This window comes from Adiantum capillus-veneris, chromosome 17 (assembly GCF_014529385.1).
Source record: "Adiantum capillus-veneris isolate H3 chromosome 17, ASM1452938v2, whole genome shotgun sequence".
NCBI lineage: Eukaryota > Viridiplantae > Streptophyta > Polypodiopsida > Polypodiales > Pteridaceae > Adiantum > Adiantum capillus-veneris.
Window position 1 is genome coordinate 23,792,562 of NC_140947.1, and position 18,863 is coordinate 23,811,424.

Genomic DNA, 18,863 nt, shown 5'->3' on the forward strand with positions numbered 1-18,863 from the left:
ACCATCTCCCTTTTGGACCTTTCATGATATGTAGCCTTGTCTCCCTTTGGTCCCATGCTGAGATAGTTCTAAAAGCACATATCTATATTCTAACTCTTGTTCCTATTCATTCCCCCACATTAAACGATCAATTAAATATGAGAAAATCATTTGGGATAGGTAGATATTAGATTTTATGACAAAATCTCATCCAAATTGAAAAAAAGTTATCTCTTTGTGTAGATTTCAAACGAGCACCAATGTATATTGAAATGGTTGAGCAAAAGTTATGGATAACAAAGCTTATTGATTGAAAATTAAATGGTAACCTTTCAAGATTTTTTTTCTTGTGTTGAAGAATGCTTTGCCATAAATCATGTCCATGGTATTAACAAAATGTAGATCACGTAGAAAGTGGTTTGAGAAAGAGTGTCAAGATGCTCAAAAGTCCTTGATAAAGCTAGACTCCCATATATACTCTCTCTTTTAATAGTATTGAGGATGTGTTTGGTGGTCTTGAAAAGTTGGCTACTCGCAAAGCGAGAGATCTTCAGGGTATCAATCCTTACATGATTAAATGGATGACAGATTTATCACATGATTGTATGTGTGATGCATTCAACCTTTGACTTCAACATGGTATGACTTGTGATTGGAGCACTAATTGGGTGGTCAAGCCTTTGTATAAAGGAGGTGATGTAAAGAGTGTAAATAATTTCCAGACTATAATGATTGGGTCTTTTATGGAAAACTTTTTGGGTGCATAATGGAGATAAAATTGAGTGATTGGGTTGAAAAGAATGGCAAGTGTACAAAGGACAAGCGGGGTTCCACCAATATCAATATGAGAGTACCATTAACCATCTTGTCACTCATTACTTCGTTAGCGTAGGAAGCAATTTTAGATCCCTGGCCTCTCAGTAACCCACGTGGATGCTCTTTATTAAAAAACACCACTGCGATGAAAAGCTCTAAAAAGAACTACGTCGTCAAAAGCTACCAACTGCCAACTCTTAGCAGCAATTCGGTCTTCTCCATGAGTAGTTCGCAGGTTTTCAGAAGCAGCTCGGAGCTTTGTCTGCAGGTTTTTTGTCTCTGGCCACTGTTTGAGAGAGAGAGAGAGAGAGAGAGAGAGAGAGAGAGAGAGAGAGAGAGAGAGAGAGAGAGAGAGAGAGAGAGAAGTCTCTCAGCAGCAATTCGATCTTCTCCACAAGAAATTCGCAAGTTCCAGAAGCAGCTCGGAGCTTTGTCTGTAGGTTTGTCTCTGGCCACTGTTTGAGAGAGAGAGAGAGAGAGAGAGAGAGAGAGAGAGAGAGAGAGAGAGAGAGAGAGAGAGAGAGAGAAGTCTCTCAGCAGCAATTCGATCTTCTCCACAAGAAATTCGCAAGTTCCAGAAGCAGCTCGGAGCTTTGTCTGTAGGTTTGTCTCTGGCCACTATTTGAGAGAGAGAGAGAGAGAGAGAGAGAGAGAGAGAGAGAGAGAGAGAGAGAGAGAGAGAGAGAGAGAGAGAGAGAGAGAGAGAGAGAGAGCATTCTTCAGTAGCATAGAGACTGTAGGCCAAGCTCCTCCCTATTCATTCCAGCAGTAGAAGGTCGACAATGTCACTGTTTGCCTCATCCGCATATTGGAATCAATCTTCTTTTGCAGAGTGAGGCCTCTGCACCTTCCCCGCGTAGCAATCATAGCAACTTTGTGTGCAACAAGACCCAGTGGCTAGTTGAACAGTATGTCCAGCTTCAACTACCTTACTTAGTTCGTTTCTGCAGGCGCTACTAGTTATGACCAACATTGTACCGCTCCAAGTATAGCTCATGCAAATTCAACAACCATGTGCCCTCGACCATCCTTCAATGTTTATGGAAATGATATACAGCAGGTTCCATGCCTAATTCTCAAGATTCACACCAGTTCTTTTCCCTGCAATATGCCCGCGTAGCAGCAAATTGGAAAGAACAGGAAAGGAGTATCGAAGATCTTTCAAACTCTAGTAATATTTCGCATATCATGAAGCTGGAGAGTACTTCGGATGCTTGCCGACGTGATGAGCACTCCCAAAGCTCAGATAGTTTGTGCGATCAACCCATGGTAGAGGTATGTTCTACTAGTGCTACTGAAGCAGAAGATATCAGATTTCAATCGAGGATCAGTTGGTCTGATCTGTATAGTCGAATCACCAAAACTCATCGCAGCACGTTATAATTTCTGCACACACATACTCACAGGAGTAATTGCTACAGGAGGCTGTGACTTCTTTCTAGCTAGTACTGCAGGAAGTTACAAGCATTGCTGGATGTGGGTCTACAGATTACCCTTCTCTTTCCATGCTTTTCTTCTGTGCTCCAAAATAGCTCGCATTTACGCTACGCTAAAGAAACTTATTAGGAGGTAACAAGCATTGCTGGATGTGGGTCCACAGATTACCCTTCTCTTTCCATGCTTTTCTTCTGTGCTCCAAAATAGCTCGCATTTACCCTACACTTAAGCAACTTATTAGGAGGTTAATTAGCAGCTTCTACTCACATATGAAGTCATATAACAGAAAGCAATGGAGCCAAAAGTTAAAAGTACTTGCTCGCGCAAGCTTTAATGAAACCATCAAATGCGGACGCTACAGCCTTCGACTCATCCTCTGATCTATGGTGTTGGGAGTGGCAACACCCATCTATGGTGTTCAAAGTGGCAACGCCCATCTAGCTATTGTTCTGGCACCTTATACATGTTCACATGAAAGCAACCTACCTCGTCGACATGGCAAGAGCATTCTTCAGTAGCGTAGAGTCTGTAGGCCAAGCTCCTCCCTATTCATTCCACCAGTAGAAGGTCGACAATGTCACTATTTGCCTCATCGGCATATTCGAATCGGCCTTCTTTTGCCGAATATCAGGGAAGCGAGCAAGCTCTAGAATTTTGCAGCTGATGCGAAGCTTTAGGCTATTTTCAGCTTCCTATCAAGAGTATTGACTCTTGGAATGCAATGGTTGTGGCATGCATCGAACATCAGGGAAGCTAGCAAGCTATGGAGTATTTTCAGTTGATGCAAAATGAGCACATCTTTGTATATGAAACGAGCACGTCTCTCCAGATGCAATCACCTATGCTTGCATCTTGAAGGCATGTTGCAATTTTGAAGATGCAAAGATGGGCAAAATACTTGGGCTGTTTTGAACACATGCAAAGCAAGGCTAACCGGAGTGTGGACTCTTGGAATGCGCTGATTGCAGGATTCCCCCAACAAGGAAAATCTCTAGTCTGTTTTTGGTAGATGCGAAGCGAGGACCCGTCTTTGGATGCAATCACCTACGCATGCATCTTGAAGACATGTTTCTCTACACAACAGGTTGATACGAGCACATAGAATCAGCCTATTATTGTTGGCCAGAGTCTGATGAAAAACATGTCATGCTTGGCACAATCTTGGTCGATATTCTTGTCAAATGTGCTGCGTTTCAAAAAAGTGATGATTTCTCCATGGTGTTCTGCAAGCGCATCTCTGTAGATGCAATCACCTCTGCTTGCATCTTGAAGGCATGTGGCAATTTGGAGGATGCTAAGATGGGAAAAATCCCCCCTCACTGTCACAAGACGCGCACCCACGTGCCAATAGAAAAGAACAGACTGATGGGAAAATGGCGTCGCTTGAAATACACTGGTCATGGGATATACACCGCAAGAGTAGGGCGAGAAAGCCTTGTGCTGTTTTCAGCTTCCTTGGAAGGCACTGGTTGCGGGATGTGCAGAACATGAGGGAAGCGAGCGAGCTCTAGAATATTTTCAATTGATGCGAAAGCTTCAGGCCGTTTTCAGCTTCCTAACAGGAATGTTGACTCTTGGAATGCACTGGTTGTGGGATGCAGTGACCATCAGCAAAGCAAGCAAGCTCTAGAGTATTTTCAGCTGATGCGAAGCGAGCACTTCTTTGTATATGAAACGAGCATGTCTCTCTAGCTGCAATCACCTAAGCTTGCATCTTGAAGGCATGTCGCATTTTGGAAGATGCAGAGATGGGCAAAAGCCCTCGGCTTTTTTGAACAGATGCAAAGTGAGGCTATCCAACGTGTGCACTCTTGGAATGCATTGATTGCAGGATTTGCCCCACAGGAGAAAGATCTAGTCTATTTTCTTATGTTGAATCTTGGGAATGCACTCATTGTGGGATGTGTGCAACAAGAGCAAGGCCAATGAGCAATACAGGAAAGAAGTTGTGCTTGACTTTGCCTCGGAATATGTATATGCCAAATATGGTGCATTGACTGATGGGAATGGCGTCGCTTGGAAGACACTAGTCATGGGATATACACCACAAGAGTAGGGCGAGAAAGCCTTGTGCTGTTTTCAGCTTCCTATCCGGAGTGTTGACTCTTGGAAGGCACTGGTTGTGAGATGTGCAGAACATGAGGGAAGCGAGCGAGCTCTAGAATATTTTCAATTGATGCGAAAGATTCAGGCCGTTTTCAGCTTCCTAACAGGAATGTTGACTCTTGGAATGCACTGGTTGTGGGATACGCTGACCATCGGCGAAGAAAGCAAGCTCTAGAGTATTTTCAACTGATGCGAAGCGAGTACTTCTTTGTATATGAAACGAGCACGTCTCTCTAGCTGCAATCACCTAAGCTTGCATCTTGAAGGCATGTCACATTTTGGAAGATGCAGAGATGGGCAAAAGCCCTCAGATTTTTTGAACAGATGCAAAGCGAGGCTATCCAAAGTGTGGACTCTTGGAATGCATTGATTGCAGGATTCGCCCCATAGGAGAAAGATCTAGTCTATTTTCAACAGATGCGAAGCGAGGGCCTCTCTCCGGACGAAGTCCCTTGGAGTGCTTTTATATCCAGATATACGCAGCAAGGGTAGGTGAGGAAGCTTTGAATTATTTTTCTAAGATGCAATACAACATGGGCATGTTATTCATGACCATGTTCTTCATTGTCGAATGCATTCAACAATGGGAATGGCATCTCGTTCAATGCATTGATCGTGGGATACGCATCGCAGGAGCAGGGCCAGAAAGCTCTAGGCTGTTTTCAGCTTTCTACGCGGAATGTTGTATCTTGGGAATGCACTCATTGTGGGATGTGTGCAACAAGAGCAAGGCCAATGAGCAATACAAGAAAGAAGTTGTGCTTGACTTCGCCTTGGAGGATGTATACGCCAAATATGATGCTCTTCAGAACGCACGGAAAGCGCTTGAGGAGCTTCTTGTATGGAATTCCACCTCTTCAAACGCAATGATTGTGGGATGTGCTTAACATCAGCGGGGAGAGGGAGCTACACTATTTTCAGCTGATGTGTAGCCGCAATCCATGCCTTTTTGCTTGCCAGCAAAAACGACTCTCATGTGCATCAAGAGCTTTTCAAAGGAAACGTCTTCTTCCAGATGGGTTCACCCATGCCACTTGGCAGAGCTTTTGAAATTCCAAGATTCATTTAATCGTTTAATATAGCTCACACCGTGTCAAACGCTTTTCGTACTCACAGCGTGCTAAACAGCGCCTCCCTTAATCCAAGAACCTCTCTCTAGTGGAAGCAATAACGATGCAGCACTAGCATTTGATGAGCAAGAAACTCCTCCTACATCCTCATGGGCAGCTCTATTGTGTTTTCAGTCCTCTCTACAGATGCAATCACCTATGCATCCATCTTGAAGGTCTACGCAACCGGATGCGAAGGCAAGTCTTCAGATGTATCTTGCACCTTGAAGGCCTATACCCTTCCACAAGACGTTGACATGGATGATAAGGCCTCTTTTCTTGGTTTTAGTCATAATTTTGTAAGGTTGTAAGGATCTGCATCAAAAGCAAATCTGGCAGCGAAATTGACTGCCTACAAGTCTGTTGTAAAATCTCTCGAGCAATTTTGCATTGGATACATCTGATTCATCACGAGACGTCGTCGTTTTTGATAAGTTTGGATATGGCTGGATGCTTGTGAGTCTTTGTGCATACAATAACGTATATGTATGCAAGTTCCAAAGTATGTATGTGTGTTGCTTTTCTGAGATTTAATGTTGGTCTCTGTTGCTCAAATGTGGAAAGTTAAGTCACACCACTTCACTTATGCTCGTGGGTGACTCTGATAGGCCTTAACATGAACTCCCAGTGGACTGTTGTGTATTTGCGAGATTGATTTTCTCAGCAGCTATGGGTAAATTGTTTGTCTGAGGCAATCATCATATATCAAATGCAAGATGTTTGCTGATCTCGTTGCCACGTACATGGAAAATACCTCTATTGATACGATGTAGTCAGAGGGTTTCCTGCATCTTGACATAATTTGCCAATGTTAGCGAATCGACTCTTTTTTGAGTGCACGTGGCTCTGCAGATATGGTGATTGAATGTCAGAACCTGAGGATTTCCCCTCAGTGAGAACTCAGCATGTCCACTGTAATCATCGCTCATGATGTGATTATGATGCAAATATGGAGTGATGGTAGAAGAGTTGCAAATCTTGCAGGAAGCAAATCTTCCAAGTCTTGTGCTCTCCAGACATTGTCGATGGCGATGCATACAGATGCTCTTGATGTTTGTAGAGTTTCCAACCTTTCTTTCAACTTTCCTTTCCCCGCCAACACACTTTGGAAGTATGTGTCTTGACCTCCTAATTGCCACAGCAGGGATGATTGCGTCTCTCTGATCCCCATACTATTAGGGCTTTCATTCAAAACTTCCACATGTGCCACATGATTGAATGCACATTGCGATTGTTGCAGCTCTTCTAAAATGTGAGCCAAGAGCGTCTCTTTGCCGAGCCCACCTTGGCCCACTATACCCACTAGACAGAGCTGTGGTGCCCTAAAACTGGCTCCTGTGATAAATTGCAAAACCTCGCCACCTCGCTCTAAGCCTATTTTGGTGATCGGAGCTTCATTAGTGAATGTAACATCAGAGGGGAGCTTGGCAAGGGAGGAAAAAATAAGTGTGATACGATTTACAAGAGAGTTTAGCTCGGCGACTGCAGCGTCGAGCTCGTTATTAAGACTGTGACTGTGTAGAAGGCCATAGAAAGGGAATGAGAGTTTGCTTCACAGCTTGCAGACTTATGGCAATACCTGATGCCTCTTCCCCGAGGCATGTGCATTTTGGAGTTTTCCGTCTAGCAGTTTTTGCACCCAGTTTGCATAGTGCCATACTTTTTCAAGCTTCTGTGACAGCTGAGAGCCGTTCATGGTTCTGCACGGTAAGCACACTGGAGAGCTAGATTTGGTTTCGTAAGCAATGTCAAGATGCTCAAAAGCTGGTAAGGGGATTGGGATGACAAAGAGGCTCTACAAATCAAGGTGTCACAGAGCTAGTCCGGGCCTGAAATAAAACACACGTCTCATCAAGGTGCCACAGAGTTAGATTTCGTTTCATAAACAATGTCAAGATGCTCAAAAGCGGGTAAGGGGATTGGGATGACAAAGAGGCTCTACAAATCAAGGTGTCCCAGAGCTAGTTCGGGCCTGCAACTCGACAAAGAGCAATACTCTCGAAATTTGCTTCTTGCGTTCTTGAGTTCGGGCCTGCAACTCGACAAAGAGCAATACTCTCGAAATCTACTTCTTGAGCTCCTATTCTAGAGTAGCCGTGAACATGCAAGTGTAGGTGATTATCGTTGTGAATACATAGGAGCTCTAAGGGGCTCAACTGGGTGATAATGCATTGCTCGCTTTTCCAATCAGATCTTGCGCAAATTGTTGTCCCCCTTTGCACTATTTATCTCTCAAAAATTCAATGCTCCAAGGTTTGTGGCGATGATGCAGGGTGTGGTAGTAGCATTGGTGCAATACGATCTACTGCATGTTGTCGATAGGAGTAGTTGGAGGACCTTGAGGGCCATGGATACACAGATGGCGTTAGTAGACCAAGGCTAGTCACAGCGCACAACACTACTAGCAAATCCCTCTTATCAGCTCTAATTGTTTACTTGGTGATTCCTCGTTTCACAATGCTGCCAATTGTCCTGTAGATCTTCATTACTTGCTAGTGCATCTTGCATGGATAACTAATTTGATGTTTTGAGACCATGTCCACCTTGTGCAACGTCTAGAGGGGAGAGTTATTATGCACGGGTAGGGGGTGTCCATGCTGAGGATAAAGGGGTCTCACTAGCAATTGCAGCAGCTATGTGTGTGTGTCCACCTTCAACTACATAAGAGATAAAGAACACATACAAATAATGAGATTACTCTCAGAACCTTAAACATTGTGCTATTACTTTTCTAATGCTTCATACTTATTCTTTGCAAGGGACATTCAAGAAATCAGCTACCGCTTGCCTCTTCTCAGTCCGAAACCCCACAACAGTGCAATCCAGCACCAGGTACATAGTTGTTTCAAATGCTTGAACTGTCCGTTGCTTAGCCATGACTAGTAACTAAATATCACAAGGTTCTGATCGCATTGAACCATTAAGATTGAGTCCGACTGAAGCCTTCAATGGACCATCACTGAAAGCGTAGGATACACCTAAGCAGATCGAAAGCGAGACATCGCACTTCAATCAAGAAGAAGGCTAGATTTCTACCATGCTCACAATCATGGATTGATATCGTCAATTTAGTACACCGATGGAGTTCAGAGATAGCAACGACATTCAGACCTTTAAGAATATGCTTTGTTTGTGGTGTAGTTTTCATCCAAAGAAGTGCCTCTTTTCATTGTACTCGAGCTACAGACGAGACATCGGTTGCAATGTTTGCTAGCAGTCTACTGGTATCTAGCTTAGGGCTACACAAATAGAAACACAATGGGTGCAGTTCTCCGCTTGTGAGAACTCAAGTGCACGTCGCAGATTTGTGTGTCGTTACTTCTAGACTACACAAGAAGAATACTAAACGGAAATCAGCTTCACATATAGCTATTGAGCGCCATTGACATATCTATCAACGCCATCTCAACAATGACAACAATTGCACGTGGTACACTAGATAGACATTCAATATTAGATAACCCTCTACTATCATGGAGTAAAGAGCATAGAACAACCTTCACAGAGCAAGACCTAGCTACATCACAAGTGGCAGACATACTTGCATTCAATCTTGAGAACAACTTCGTACTACAGAAGTACATGTTGATGGCTGAACGATCGAATAAGAAGCTTTGCCTCTGCATACTAAGTCAAGATAGTGTAAGCAAGATCATTGAGCACCAACAAGACAATGCACCGTTTGCACTGATGGCGCAACTTAACACGAGTTTGATGTTTGGTATCATCGAAAACATCGTTGAATCAGCAAGGAGAAGAGCATTCACCGCTAGCGATACTTACAAATTTGCTTCTCTGCAGCTCGGCGGCCATCAACAATTGCTTAAGAGAACAGTGACTTTCAAGCCCAACGACATGCCTGCCACATCAAGCTCCATGAACGACATCACAATAGAGATGGCAGCGTTTCCATTCATGTTCCCTTTCGGGAAAGGCCAATACGATGGTAAAATCAACTTCAGTATATATGTAAAGATACGTGCATCGACTCTGTTCTCCGTTTACACCCTGTACAAGCCATACCTGCTCATAATGTACCAACTAAAGTAGGCTCTTATGTTGGCTAACAATACACACAGGAGCGTTGCAAAGGGACATTGACAACTACAAGAAGGCCAATCGTACAGCAACTGACGAGGATACTGTGAGACATGTGCTTCGGTACAGCACCCCTTCCAGCATGCTAGGCTCCTACTCGTGGCACCGCAAGAACCTAAAGGAATTGATAGCAATGGTGGACGAATGGGGCATGCCTGATTTCTTCATGACTTTCACTGTCGATGAGGTCACAGACACAAGATGGCCTGAGATTGACATGATCGAGCTAATGGCACGTCATTTGAACGCCTCCTTCACTTGGACAGACTGCCCAGTCGAATGCGCCCTCACCTTCCACACTAAATTCCAAATGATTATGTCCAAATATATACTTGCGAAAGGTGTGTTGGGCCGTGTGCAACACCACTTGGTTAGATATGAGGTCCCAAATAGAGGATCACTACATGCTCATGTCATACTGTGGATGCATGAAGAAGACAAAGAGCAACTATCTGCTGAGATAACTGCATACATCCCGCCAGAAACTAGCACTGTGGTTTTGCCATAAGTGAGCCGCCTCCGACAACTCGTGCTTAGGAAACAACTTCACAAGTGCCGTACAAGTTGTTACCACGATCAAAGAGATGGAGTATGTAAACATGGTTTTCCATTTCATGCACAGCCAAATCCAAACCCAGGCTTCAACGAAAAAAATCACAGATGGCAATACTTCAGGCCCCGACATGAAGACAGAAATGTCGTACCGTACCACCCTACACTGCTTCTGCTATGGGGTGCACATATGAATATACAGCGGGTCACCAATTCATCGTTGTCCTACTACCTCCTGAAGTATGCACTCAAAACTGAACCAATGGGCCATCTCAACATCCGCTCAGAAGATGCAGAGCGCTTAGGCCTAGGTGGCCTTGACACTGTGAAATTGAAGCTGATCTCAGCCTCTTTACTATCGAAGCCTATCTCAGCAACAGAAGTGGCATTAAATTGTTTGCAAATCCCAATCATTTCAAAGAGTGACACCGTCCACTACGTCGACTCATCACCCCCGGCACTACGACAACGAATCATTTCTCACAACAATGATGTCGTGCTGCACCCTGTTGATCTGTACTGCGCACGACCACAAAGTCTGGAGAATCTTACGTTCTACGACTTCCACAAGAATTACACAGTGACGAAGGGAAAAAAAGGGAAAAAAAGTATTTCAGAGGCGAACACCTACGGCCAATCACTGGAGCGGCAACACCGACCGGTCCGTTTCACAGACTTCCACCCAGGGCATCATTCGGAGGCTTTCTTTTACAATGTGCTGCTAAGGAGCATCACCTTCAGAAACGAATCCTAGCTGCTCTCACCGGAGAACACGTCCAGGTCATACTATCTTGAGTGCAAACTTAGAAATTTGATACTGACAGATGAGGACCTTGAGATGTACATCATAGAGTATACACAACGAAATATGCTCACGACAGATCAAACACACCAATTTCACAACATGATACTACAGAAGACATCCTCAACAAAGGCTGCCTCATTTCAATGTCCAGATGTGCAAACAGACTACGAGCAACAGGACACGACTTCTCGTATCTCTGCCCTTCTAAACGAGCTTCAAAACGTCCAGAACGTGTCACTGACATCTGAACAAGTAGAGATCTACAAGAAGCTCACAACAGCAAAGGGTGGTCTGCATGTGATCACAGGCATTCCTGGCAGTGGCAAAAGCTTCCTCATAAGATATATCACAAGCCAACTCATAATGCAAGGGAAAATTGTCACACTCGCTGCGTCGACCGGTGCAGCGGCCATGAGGTTAAGCAGCATCGCAACAACTGTCCATTACCAATTCAAGATACCAGTGCGCACACAGTAGTATCCCCTGTCAATCTCCGAAACTGATGGTAGATACGTCAGTATCAAAGAAGCAGACACGATTATCATAGACGAGATTTCTATGTTGACAAAGCAAACCTTTGATCTCATAGTACGACAAATTGTGGATGTCACCAACGGCACACTGCTAGACCCATTCAAAGATAAAAAGCTCTTCTTGTTCGGTGATTTGGCACAGTTGCCGCCGGTATGCAGGCATGAAAGTGATCATTGCTACTCATGCCACATCACAAGCTCCACTTATTGGTCCACTGCTACTACGTACATTATGTCTTGCTCAGTGCGCCATGCAAAAGATATCTCTTTCATAGAGTTCCTCAATACAATAAGAGTCAGGCTCCCCACAAAGAAAGAGATCCACGATGCGCTCGATGACCGCATCATAACGCAGTATCAAATAGAGCAACACATGGATAGGAATATGACAATCATTTGCACACACAAGAGTGACGCTCGATATTATAATAACCTTCTCTTGGAACGCTTCCATCGGCATAGTCACATCATCCAAATCGGCCTCAAGACAAATGCACACAACGTCCCTGAGCTCCAAGCATGGCTTGAAGATCCCGACTTCCACGCAATTGACAGAATAGCAGAAGGAGAAAAGGCGCTAATAACAGAGAACATAGACTTAACAATTGGAGCAGCCAATGGATCACTATGTCGCGTAGACGAAATCCTCCAAGATGAAGAAGGAGGCGTCAAAGCAATCAAAGTCACACTCGACACATCCAAACAGGAACTTACACTTCGACGGTCAAAGCATAGCAGACGGACATTCAATGGGCACTGGTACCATAAATCCACATTCCCACTAGCTCTCGCCTAAAAGCTATGACTGGACACAAGTCCCAAGGCGCAACAATCAACTCCAACGTCTTGCTCATTGTAAAAGAAATTTTCTCCCCTAGACTTCTATACGTGATGCTATCACGCATCACTGAGCGAACCCGGCTACGTTTACTAGAGCTACCTACGCCAGAGATGTTCACACCATCTATATTTTTGAACGTCTAGCCGGGAATGTTTCCTACGCCCTCTTCAGTATTAGTTCCTCTTTCTATTAAACAGATGAAATCTCCTTGTAACTTCCTTCTATATAAAGCATGAATTTTTGTTTAACTGCTTGTCTTCTCTTCTGTGGACTTCTCATGTTCAATATGTTGCACTGCTGAGACGTTTCATTCATTTGTGTTTAAACGTTTGTCGGATCTTATGCTTCAGAAATACTGCAGGAGGTCATCAAAATAAATTTTTTTACGTGCAGGAAACTGAATCAAACAATGGATCACAACACGGTACATTTTGCACGCTTCTCTGATCTTGCATCTGCCTGTGTATACACATGAAAATCAATCACTCATCTTATTGTGCAGCTCTTCAAGCAATACACGAACAACGCAAAGGAGACGCAACCAGCAATACAACCTAAGAGATTTTACCTCACGACTAAGCAGATGAGATTGGCAAACTCAACAGGCAAGAAACCCCATGCGTATATTGAGGGGTTCCATACTTTTCAAGAGCATCTCAACTTCATGAATAAGTGCGACCCAAGATATAAAGCTCTAGACCAAACGATGGCCACACCAAGCACAGACAGAATGACAACAAGTACTATTAGAAAAGAAAAATATAATGCCTTCTATCTATCGTGCTAACCAGCTTGCTTCTACATCCTGCAGGTCTCATGAAGCAAATACTTGAAGAGCTTGACATCCAGTACGAGGATGATGAGAGTATGTTGCGTAATGTTGAAGCACAACAACTACTCGACACAAAAACCGAAGGAGTTACACTGTACATGATGGAGCAGCTGCGGTTTGGTTACAACATTGATTTGGCTGAACTTTCAAAAGCTACTCAAGAAAATTGTGCCGCTATCTTGACAAATTTCATTACTTCGGCAAACCACATGCACGATGCAACTAACCCACCTATCACAATCTAGAAGGTAGCATGGCACTATAGTAAACACAAGGCACTTCCATTCATTTATCCGTAGCACCGTCATTTTTTTTATTTACCTAACCAATCTGCATGGACTGCAGATTTAGACACTCATCAACAACCAGAGACAAGCATCGGCCTTCCACCGGAGAAAAAGCAGCGTCGCGGCAAGAATACATAGTCTATAATATACGTTGCACGAAAAACGATAGGAGATATATCGGACTTACAAATAACGTCCATAAACGCGTTGGCCAGCACAAGCGCAATCCTCCGAGGAGAATGCAAGCGGACATGTAGGCACACAGTCCTTTCAAGGACAATTTTGAAATTACCACTTTAGCAACCAGTACCAAGATACATAAATCTAGAAACTTAGAACATTTCTATATTAAACAACACAAGACAACAACTGCAGTAGGTTATAACGTTTGTTCTGGACATCCACCAAGGTTGAGAAAATATTATTTTTTTGGAAAAAAACAAGAAGGTATAGCTTTGAACTTCTGCCATCTTCATTTCATTTTTTTGTTCACACTGTCTTTGTCACATAATGTTGGTCATTGGCTACAACAATGTCTTATTTTTTTTCATTCAAACTATGGAAAACATGACAACTTATCAACTTCTTGGATTGAAATGCTTTTTCTTTTCAGTTTAGAATGGGTAGGCCGATTCCAGTTGATCTGATTGAGCAGCAGTCAGAATTTCAGACTGCAATGTACATGTTGCAATACTGTCTTTACCCACATTTGCAAGAGCGGGTGCTCAGACACTACATGCATAAATGGAGTGAGTTCATTCCATGGCCAGTTCAACCACCTACCCCATGGCATCCACATTACATCACTTGGAATACACTCGGTTGACAAATCACCATCGACATCGCCGTGCTAGCTGGTTGCTCTACAAAACACCATTGTATGTTGTTCGTTCAGATTGCGGACGTGCTCGGCCTACTCAAGACTATACTCGAGACTATAGAATTAAATTACTCTAACGTGGTCCCCTGCCACCTTCAGTCAACTAAACAATTGGTTTCGCGCTATTTTTCTGTCAACCACGTGCACCTCTGAAGAGCATCTTACCGATATAGTCCTCCTCCTCTTCTCCATAGAAGATTTGTCCATTTCATTGTAAAGAAATCATTGCATGCTACATTCAAAGTTCCGTTCTTAATTCCTCAACTTTTTGGCATAATATTTTCATCAAATCGTTTCAGTCACTTACACTCACTTGACGTAAGAAGATTTGTGCAAAACAAATAATAAATGCTCTCTCTCTCTCTCTCTCACCTTCCATTTCTACAATCTTCTTTACGGATCTATACTCTTGTTCAATGCTTGCTCTCTCTAATTTCAATTGCCTTGAAGGCTTGTACATGTATAACAGTGGTATCTGGAAATTTGGAAGATGTTGAGATGGGCAAAAGCCTTGGTATGTTTTCAACAAATGCAAAGCCAAGGCATCTCTCCAGATGCAATCACCTATGATTTCGTCTTGAATGCATGTGGCACTGCATTCATGTCCGGAATATCGTCTCCTCAAGTGCATTGATTGCAAAATATGCTCGACAATGACGAAGCTTTGGCTGGCTGTATCCAACATGAGAAGCAAGGATATTTCTCCTGATGTAATCACCTATGCTTGCATCTTGAGAGCATGTGGCACTACATAGGAGAAACAATCACATATACGAGATGTGGGGCTCTTGAGAAAGCATAGAACATGCTTGAGCATCTTTCTGTCTGGAATGTGGTCTCTTGGAACACATTGATCACGGGATATGCTCAACACAAAAAGCTCAAAACATATTTCCTTTGTAACATTTAATGGCCTAATAACTTGTGTGTAGCGGAAATGAGCATGAACATAGTGGGCATTTCATTAGAATAGATTCCTAATGAGAATTACAAGAGTGCTTGGATGGAGAGAGCAACAAAAAGCATAACACCTAGTTAGATAGCATCGACAATACTTTCAAAAGAGAGAGAAATTAAGCTAATGACAACAATTGAGGACCGGACTTGCATGGAGCCGGTCCCCCCTCCAAAAGGCTTTGTATTATGGTTTCTCCCATCAAGAGAGACATTGTACAATACAATTCTTTGTGTTCCTTCAAGACTAGCTAGTGCAATGAAGATGAAAGCTTCATGCACTAAGCAAAACACTTAGCAAACACAACTTGAATTATCCCCGTTCTCAAACCCAAGACCTCACACACCTTCGAAGATGGTGAGAGCTAGCAGGGTATGAGAGTAGATTGAGAGGAAGAAGGAGTATCTTACGAGAAAGATGTACATCTCCTCACATAATCACTCATATTAGCATAGCTTAGCTTAGTAATTAGCTTGGTAGAGGAGATGAGCATGCATTGAAGCTTGGCTCTTGGTTGGATTTGCATCCACATGCCAAGAGTGTGTTGATGTAGGCTTCTATCTCACAAGCTTGGAGTAGGTGATGAGATCTCCATTAAAGTTTGGGAAGAGATAGTCTTCTCTTTCTTCACACATGAGATTGTGTGAGTGTGTGTGTGATAATGCCTTGCAAAAATCAGCCCCCCCTCTCTCTTGGGCGAGCCCTCTTGCTAATTGCTCTTGCTCTCATCCCATTGGACCTCCCCAGGGCTAGCCTATCACCATTAAGCAACATAAGTGATAGCCTTTTGACATGTGTCCCCATTTCCCCTTTTGTGAGAGCTTTAGGTTAATTAATAATTCAATTAAACTCTCATTGGACCCCTTTGCCTCCTGGCCAATAGGAATCAGGCAAGACATTGGGCTCCTGAAGGCTCATTGGACCCCTTGGGAGACTGCCCAATGGTCATCTAGGAGACTTAATTCTCATTTATTCTTTTATTAAGTGTTTTTTGAATTAATTAAACTAGATTTTCTCTAGCTTAAATTTCTTTGGTCCACCTCCAAGGCCATCCAATAGGAATTGGGCACACCTTGTGGGCATCTGGGCTAGGGAGATGACATGTGTCCCTAATTCCCTTTGTGTAAAGGGAGCCTTTGTGTGTGTGTGTGTGGCTTTCTCTCTCATCCCCTAGAAGAAGGGCTCGCCCCCTCCCATGTAGGGATTGCAAAGACTTTTTTTGGTACACACAAAGCATCCAATTTCCCCTAGGGTTGACCTTTGGACACAAGCTTTGAATTTTGGAAGCTTAGCATTTTGGAAGTCTTAATGGGTTGAACCTTAGGGTCTTTTTAGCCCATTGTTGCACATGGATCTTTTGCAGATGGCCCCCCCTTTGTATCCCTATTTTCCCTCCTTTGGATCCTTACTGAGGCCGGTCTGCTGGCTTAACCAATATTCTAGCTTTTTCTCCCCTGGCACTTCCCCACATTAAATGATCAGTTTAATATGAGAAAATCATTTAGGAGAAATAGATATCCCTATGTTACCCTACGACATCATTCCACAATGGATGACTAGTCCATTTGACGCTTGAGAGCCTGAGGCTGCCGCAAGCATGTCTGCACAAGACAGAGGTAATGTCATAATAATCAATATCTAATTCTCCTAAATGATTTTCTCATATTAAACTGATCATTTAATCTGGGGAAGTGCCAAGGGAGAAAAGGCTAGAATATTGGTTAAGCTAGCAGACCGGCCACAGTAGGGATCCAAAGGAGGGAAAATAAGGATCCAAAGGGGGGGGCCATCTGCAAAAGAGCCATGTGCAAAAATGGGATAAAAAGACCCTAAGGTTCAGCCCATTAAGACTTCCAAAATGCTAAGGTTCCAAAATTCAAAGGTTGTGTCCAAAGGGTTAAAGCTTAGGGGGAAATTGGATGCTTGCTCATGAGCAAAATCAAAGTTATCAACATTAATTTCACTCTCTTTACTATTGTCAGCCGTTCTAACAACTTTTAGGTGTACTTTGGCACTTCAAGCCCTAGTTGCTACTCCTCTTTACCCCTTTAGAAAAAGCACTCAAGCTACTGTACCCGCGGCTCGAATACCATTAATTGCAAGGAATAGAAGAGAGGGTCTTTTGACACCAAAACAACACCGGCTCCTGTCAAGCTTCTAATAGCTCAAAAGTGGTTAAGCCGTAGGCAAGCCCCGTAGGACTCCACTATTAAGACCATAGCTCTCGACGGTGATGCCCCGTTAACTGCACGAAGGCAAGCGCACTGCAAGGCTGAAAAATCCCTATTCTACTTACTCACAGGCAATTAATAATACCAACCATTTATAGCTAGCTTGAGGACCTCCCTTCTTGACCAAGAAAAGAGAAACCTTGTGCTCTGATACCAATGTAACATTTAATGGCCTAATAACTTGTGTGTAGCGGAAATGGGCATGAACATAGTCGGCATTTCATTAGAATAGATTCCTAATGAGAATTACAAGAGTGATTGGGTGGAGAGAGCAACAAAAAGCATAACACCTAGTTAGATAGCATCGACAATACTTTCAAAAGAGAGAGAAATTAAGGTGATGACAACAGTTGAGGACCAGATTTGCATGGAGCCGATCCCCCCTCCAAAAGGCTTTGTATTATGGTTTCTCCCATCAAGAGAGACATTGTACAATACAATTCTTTGTGTTCCTTCAAGACTAGCTAGTGCAATGAAGATGAAAGCTTCATGCACTAAGCAAAACACTTAGCAAACACAACTTGAATTATCCCCGTTCTCAAACCCAAGACCTCACACACCTTCGAAGATGGTGAGAGCTAGCAGGGTATGAGAGTAGATTGAGAGGAAGAAGGAGTATCTTACGAGAAAGATGTACATCTCCTCACATAATCACTCATATTAGCATAGCTTAGCTTAGTAATTAGCTTGGTAGAGGAGATGAGCATGCATTGAATCTTGGCTCTTGGTTGGATTTGCATCCACATGCCAAGAGTGTGTTGATGTAGGCTTCTATCTCACAAGCTTGGAGTAGGTGATGAGCTCTCCATTAAAGCTTGGGAAGAGATAGTCTTCTCTTTCTTCACACATGAGATTGTGTGAGTGTGTGTGTGATAATGCCTTGCAAAAATCAGCCCCCCCTCTCTCTTGGGAGAGCCCTCTTGCTAATTTCTCTTGCTCTCATCCCATTGGACCTCCCCAGGGCTAGCCTATCACCATTAAGCAGCATAAGTGATAGCCTTTTGACATGTGTCCCCCTTTCCCCTTTTGTGAGAGATTTAGGTTAATTAATAATTCAATTAAACTCTCATTGGACCCCTTTGCCTCCTGGCCAATAGGAATCAGGCAAGACATTGGGCTCCTGAAGGCTCATTGGACCCCTTGGGAGACTGCCCAATAGTCATCTAGGAGACTTAATTCTCATTTATTCTTTTATTAAGTGTTTTTTGAATTAATTACACTAGATTTACTCTAGCTTAAATTTCTTTGGTCCACCTCCAAGGCCATCCAATAGGAATTGGGCACACCTTGTGGGCATCTGGGCTAGGGAGCTGACATGTGTCCCTAATTCCCTTTGTGTAAAGGGAGCCTGTGTGTGTGTGTGTGTGTGTGTTTGTGTGTTTGACTTTCTCTCTCATCCCCT

General features: G+C 43.3%; 1 protein-coding gene across 1 annotated transcript; it reads left to right on the forward strand.

Annotated features, from left to right (window-relative positions):
* Positions 1 to 10,921: 10,921 nt before the first annotated feature.
* LOC147436923 (uncharacterized) lies at positions 10,922 to 12,231 on the forward strand. The gene is made up of 3 exons (XM_086486493.1): positions 10,922 to 10,937; positions 11,054 to 11,318; positions 11,412 to 12,231. The coding sequence occupies exons 1-3, from the start codon at positions 10,922 to 10,924 to the stop codon at positions 12,229 to 12,231; spliced, it is 1,101 nt and encodes a 366-aa protein (XP_086342619.1).
* The last annotated feature ends 6,632 nt before the right edge of the window (positions 12,232 to 18,863 follow it).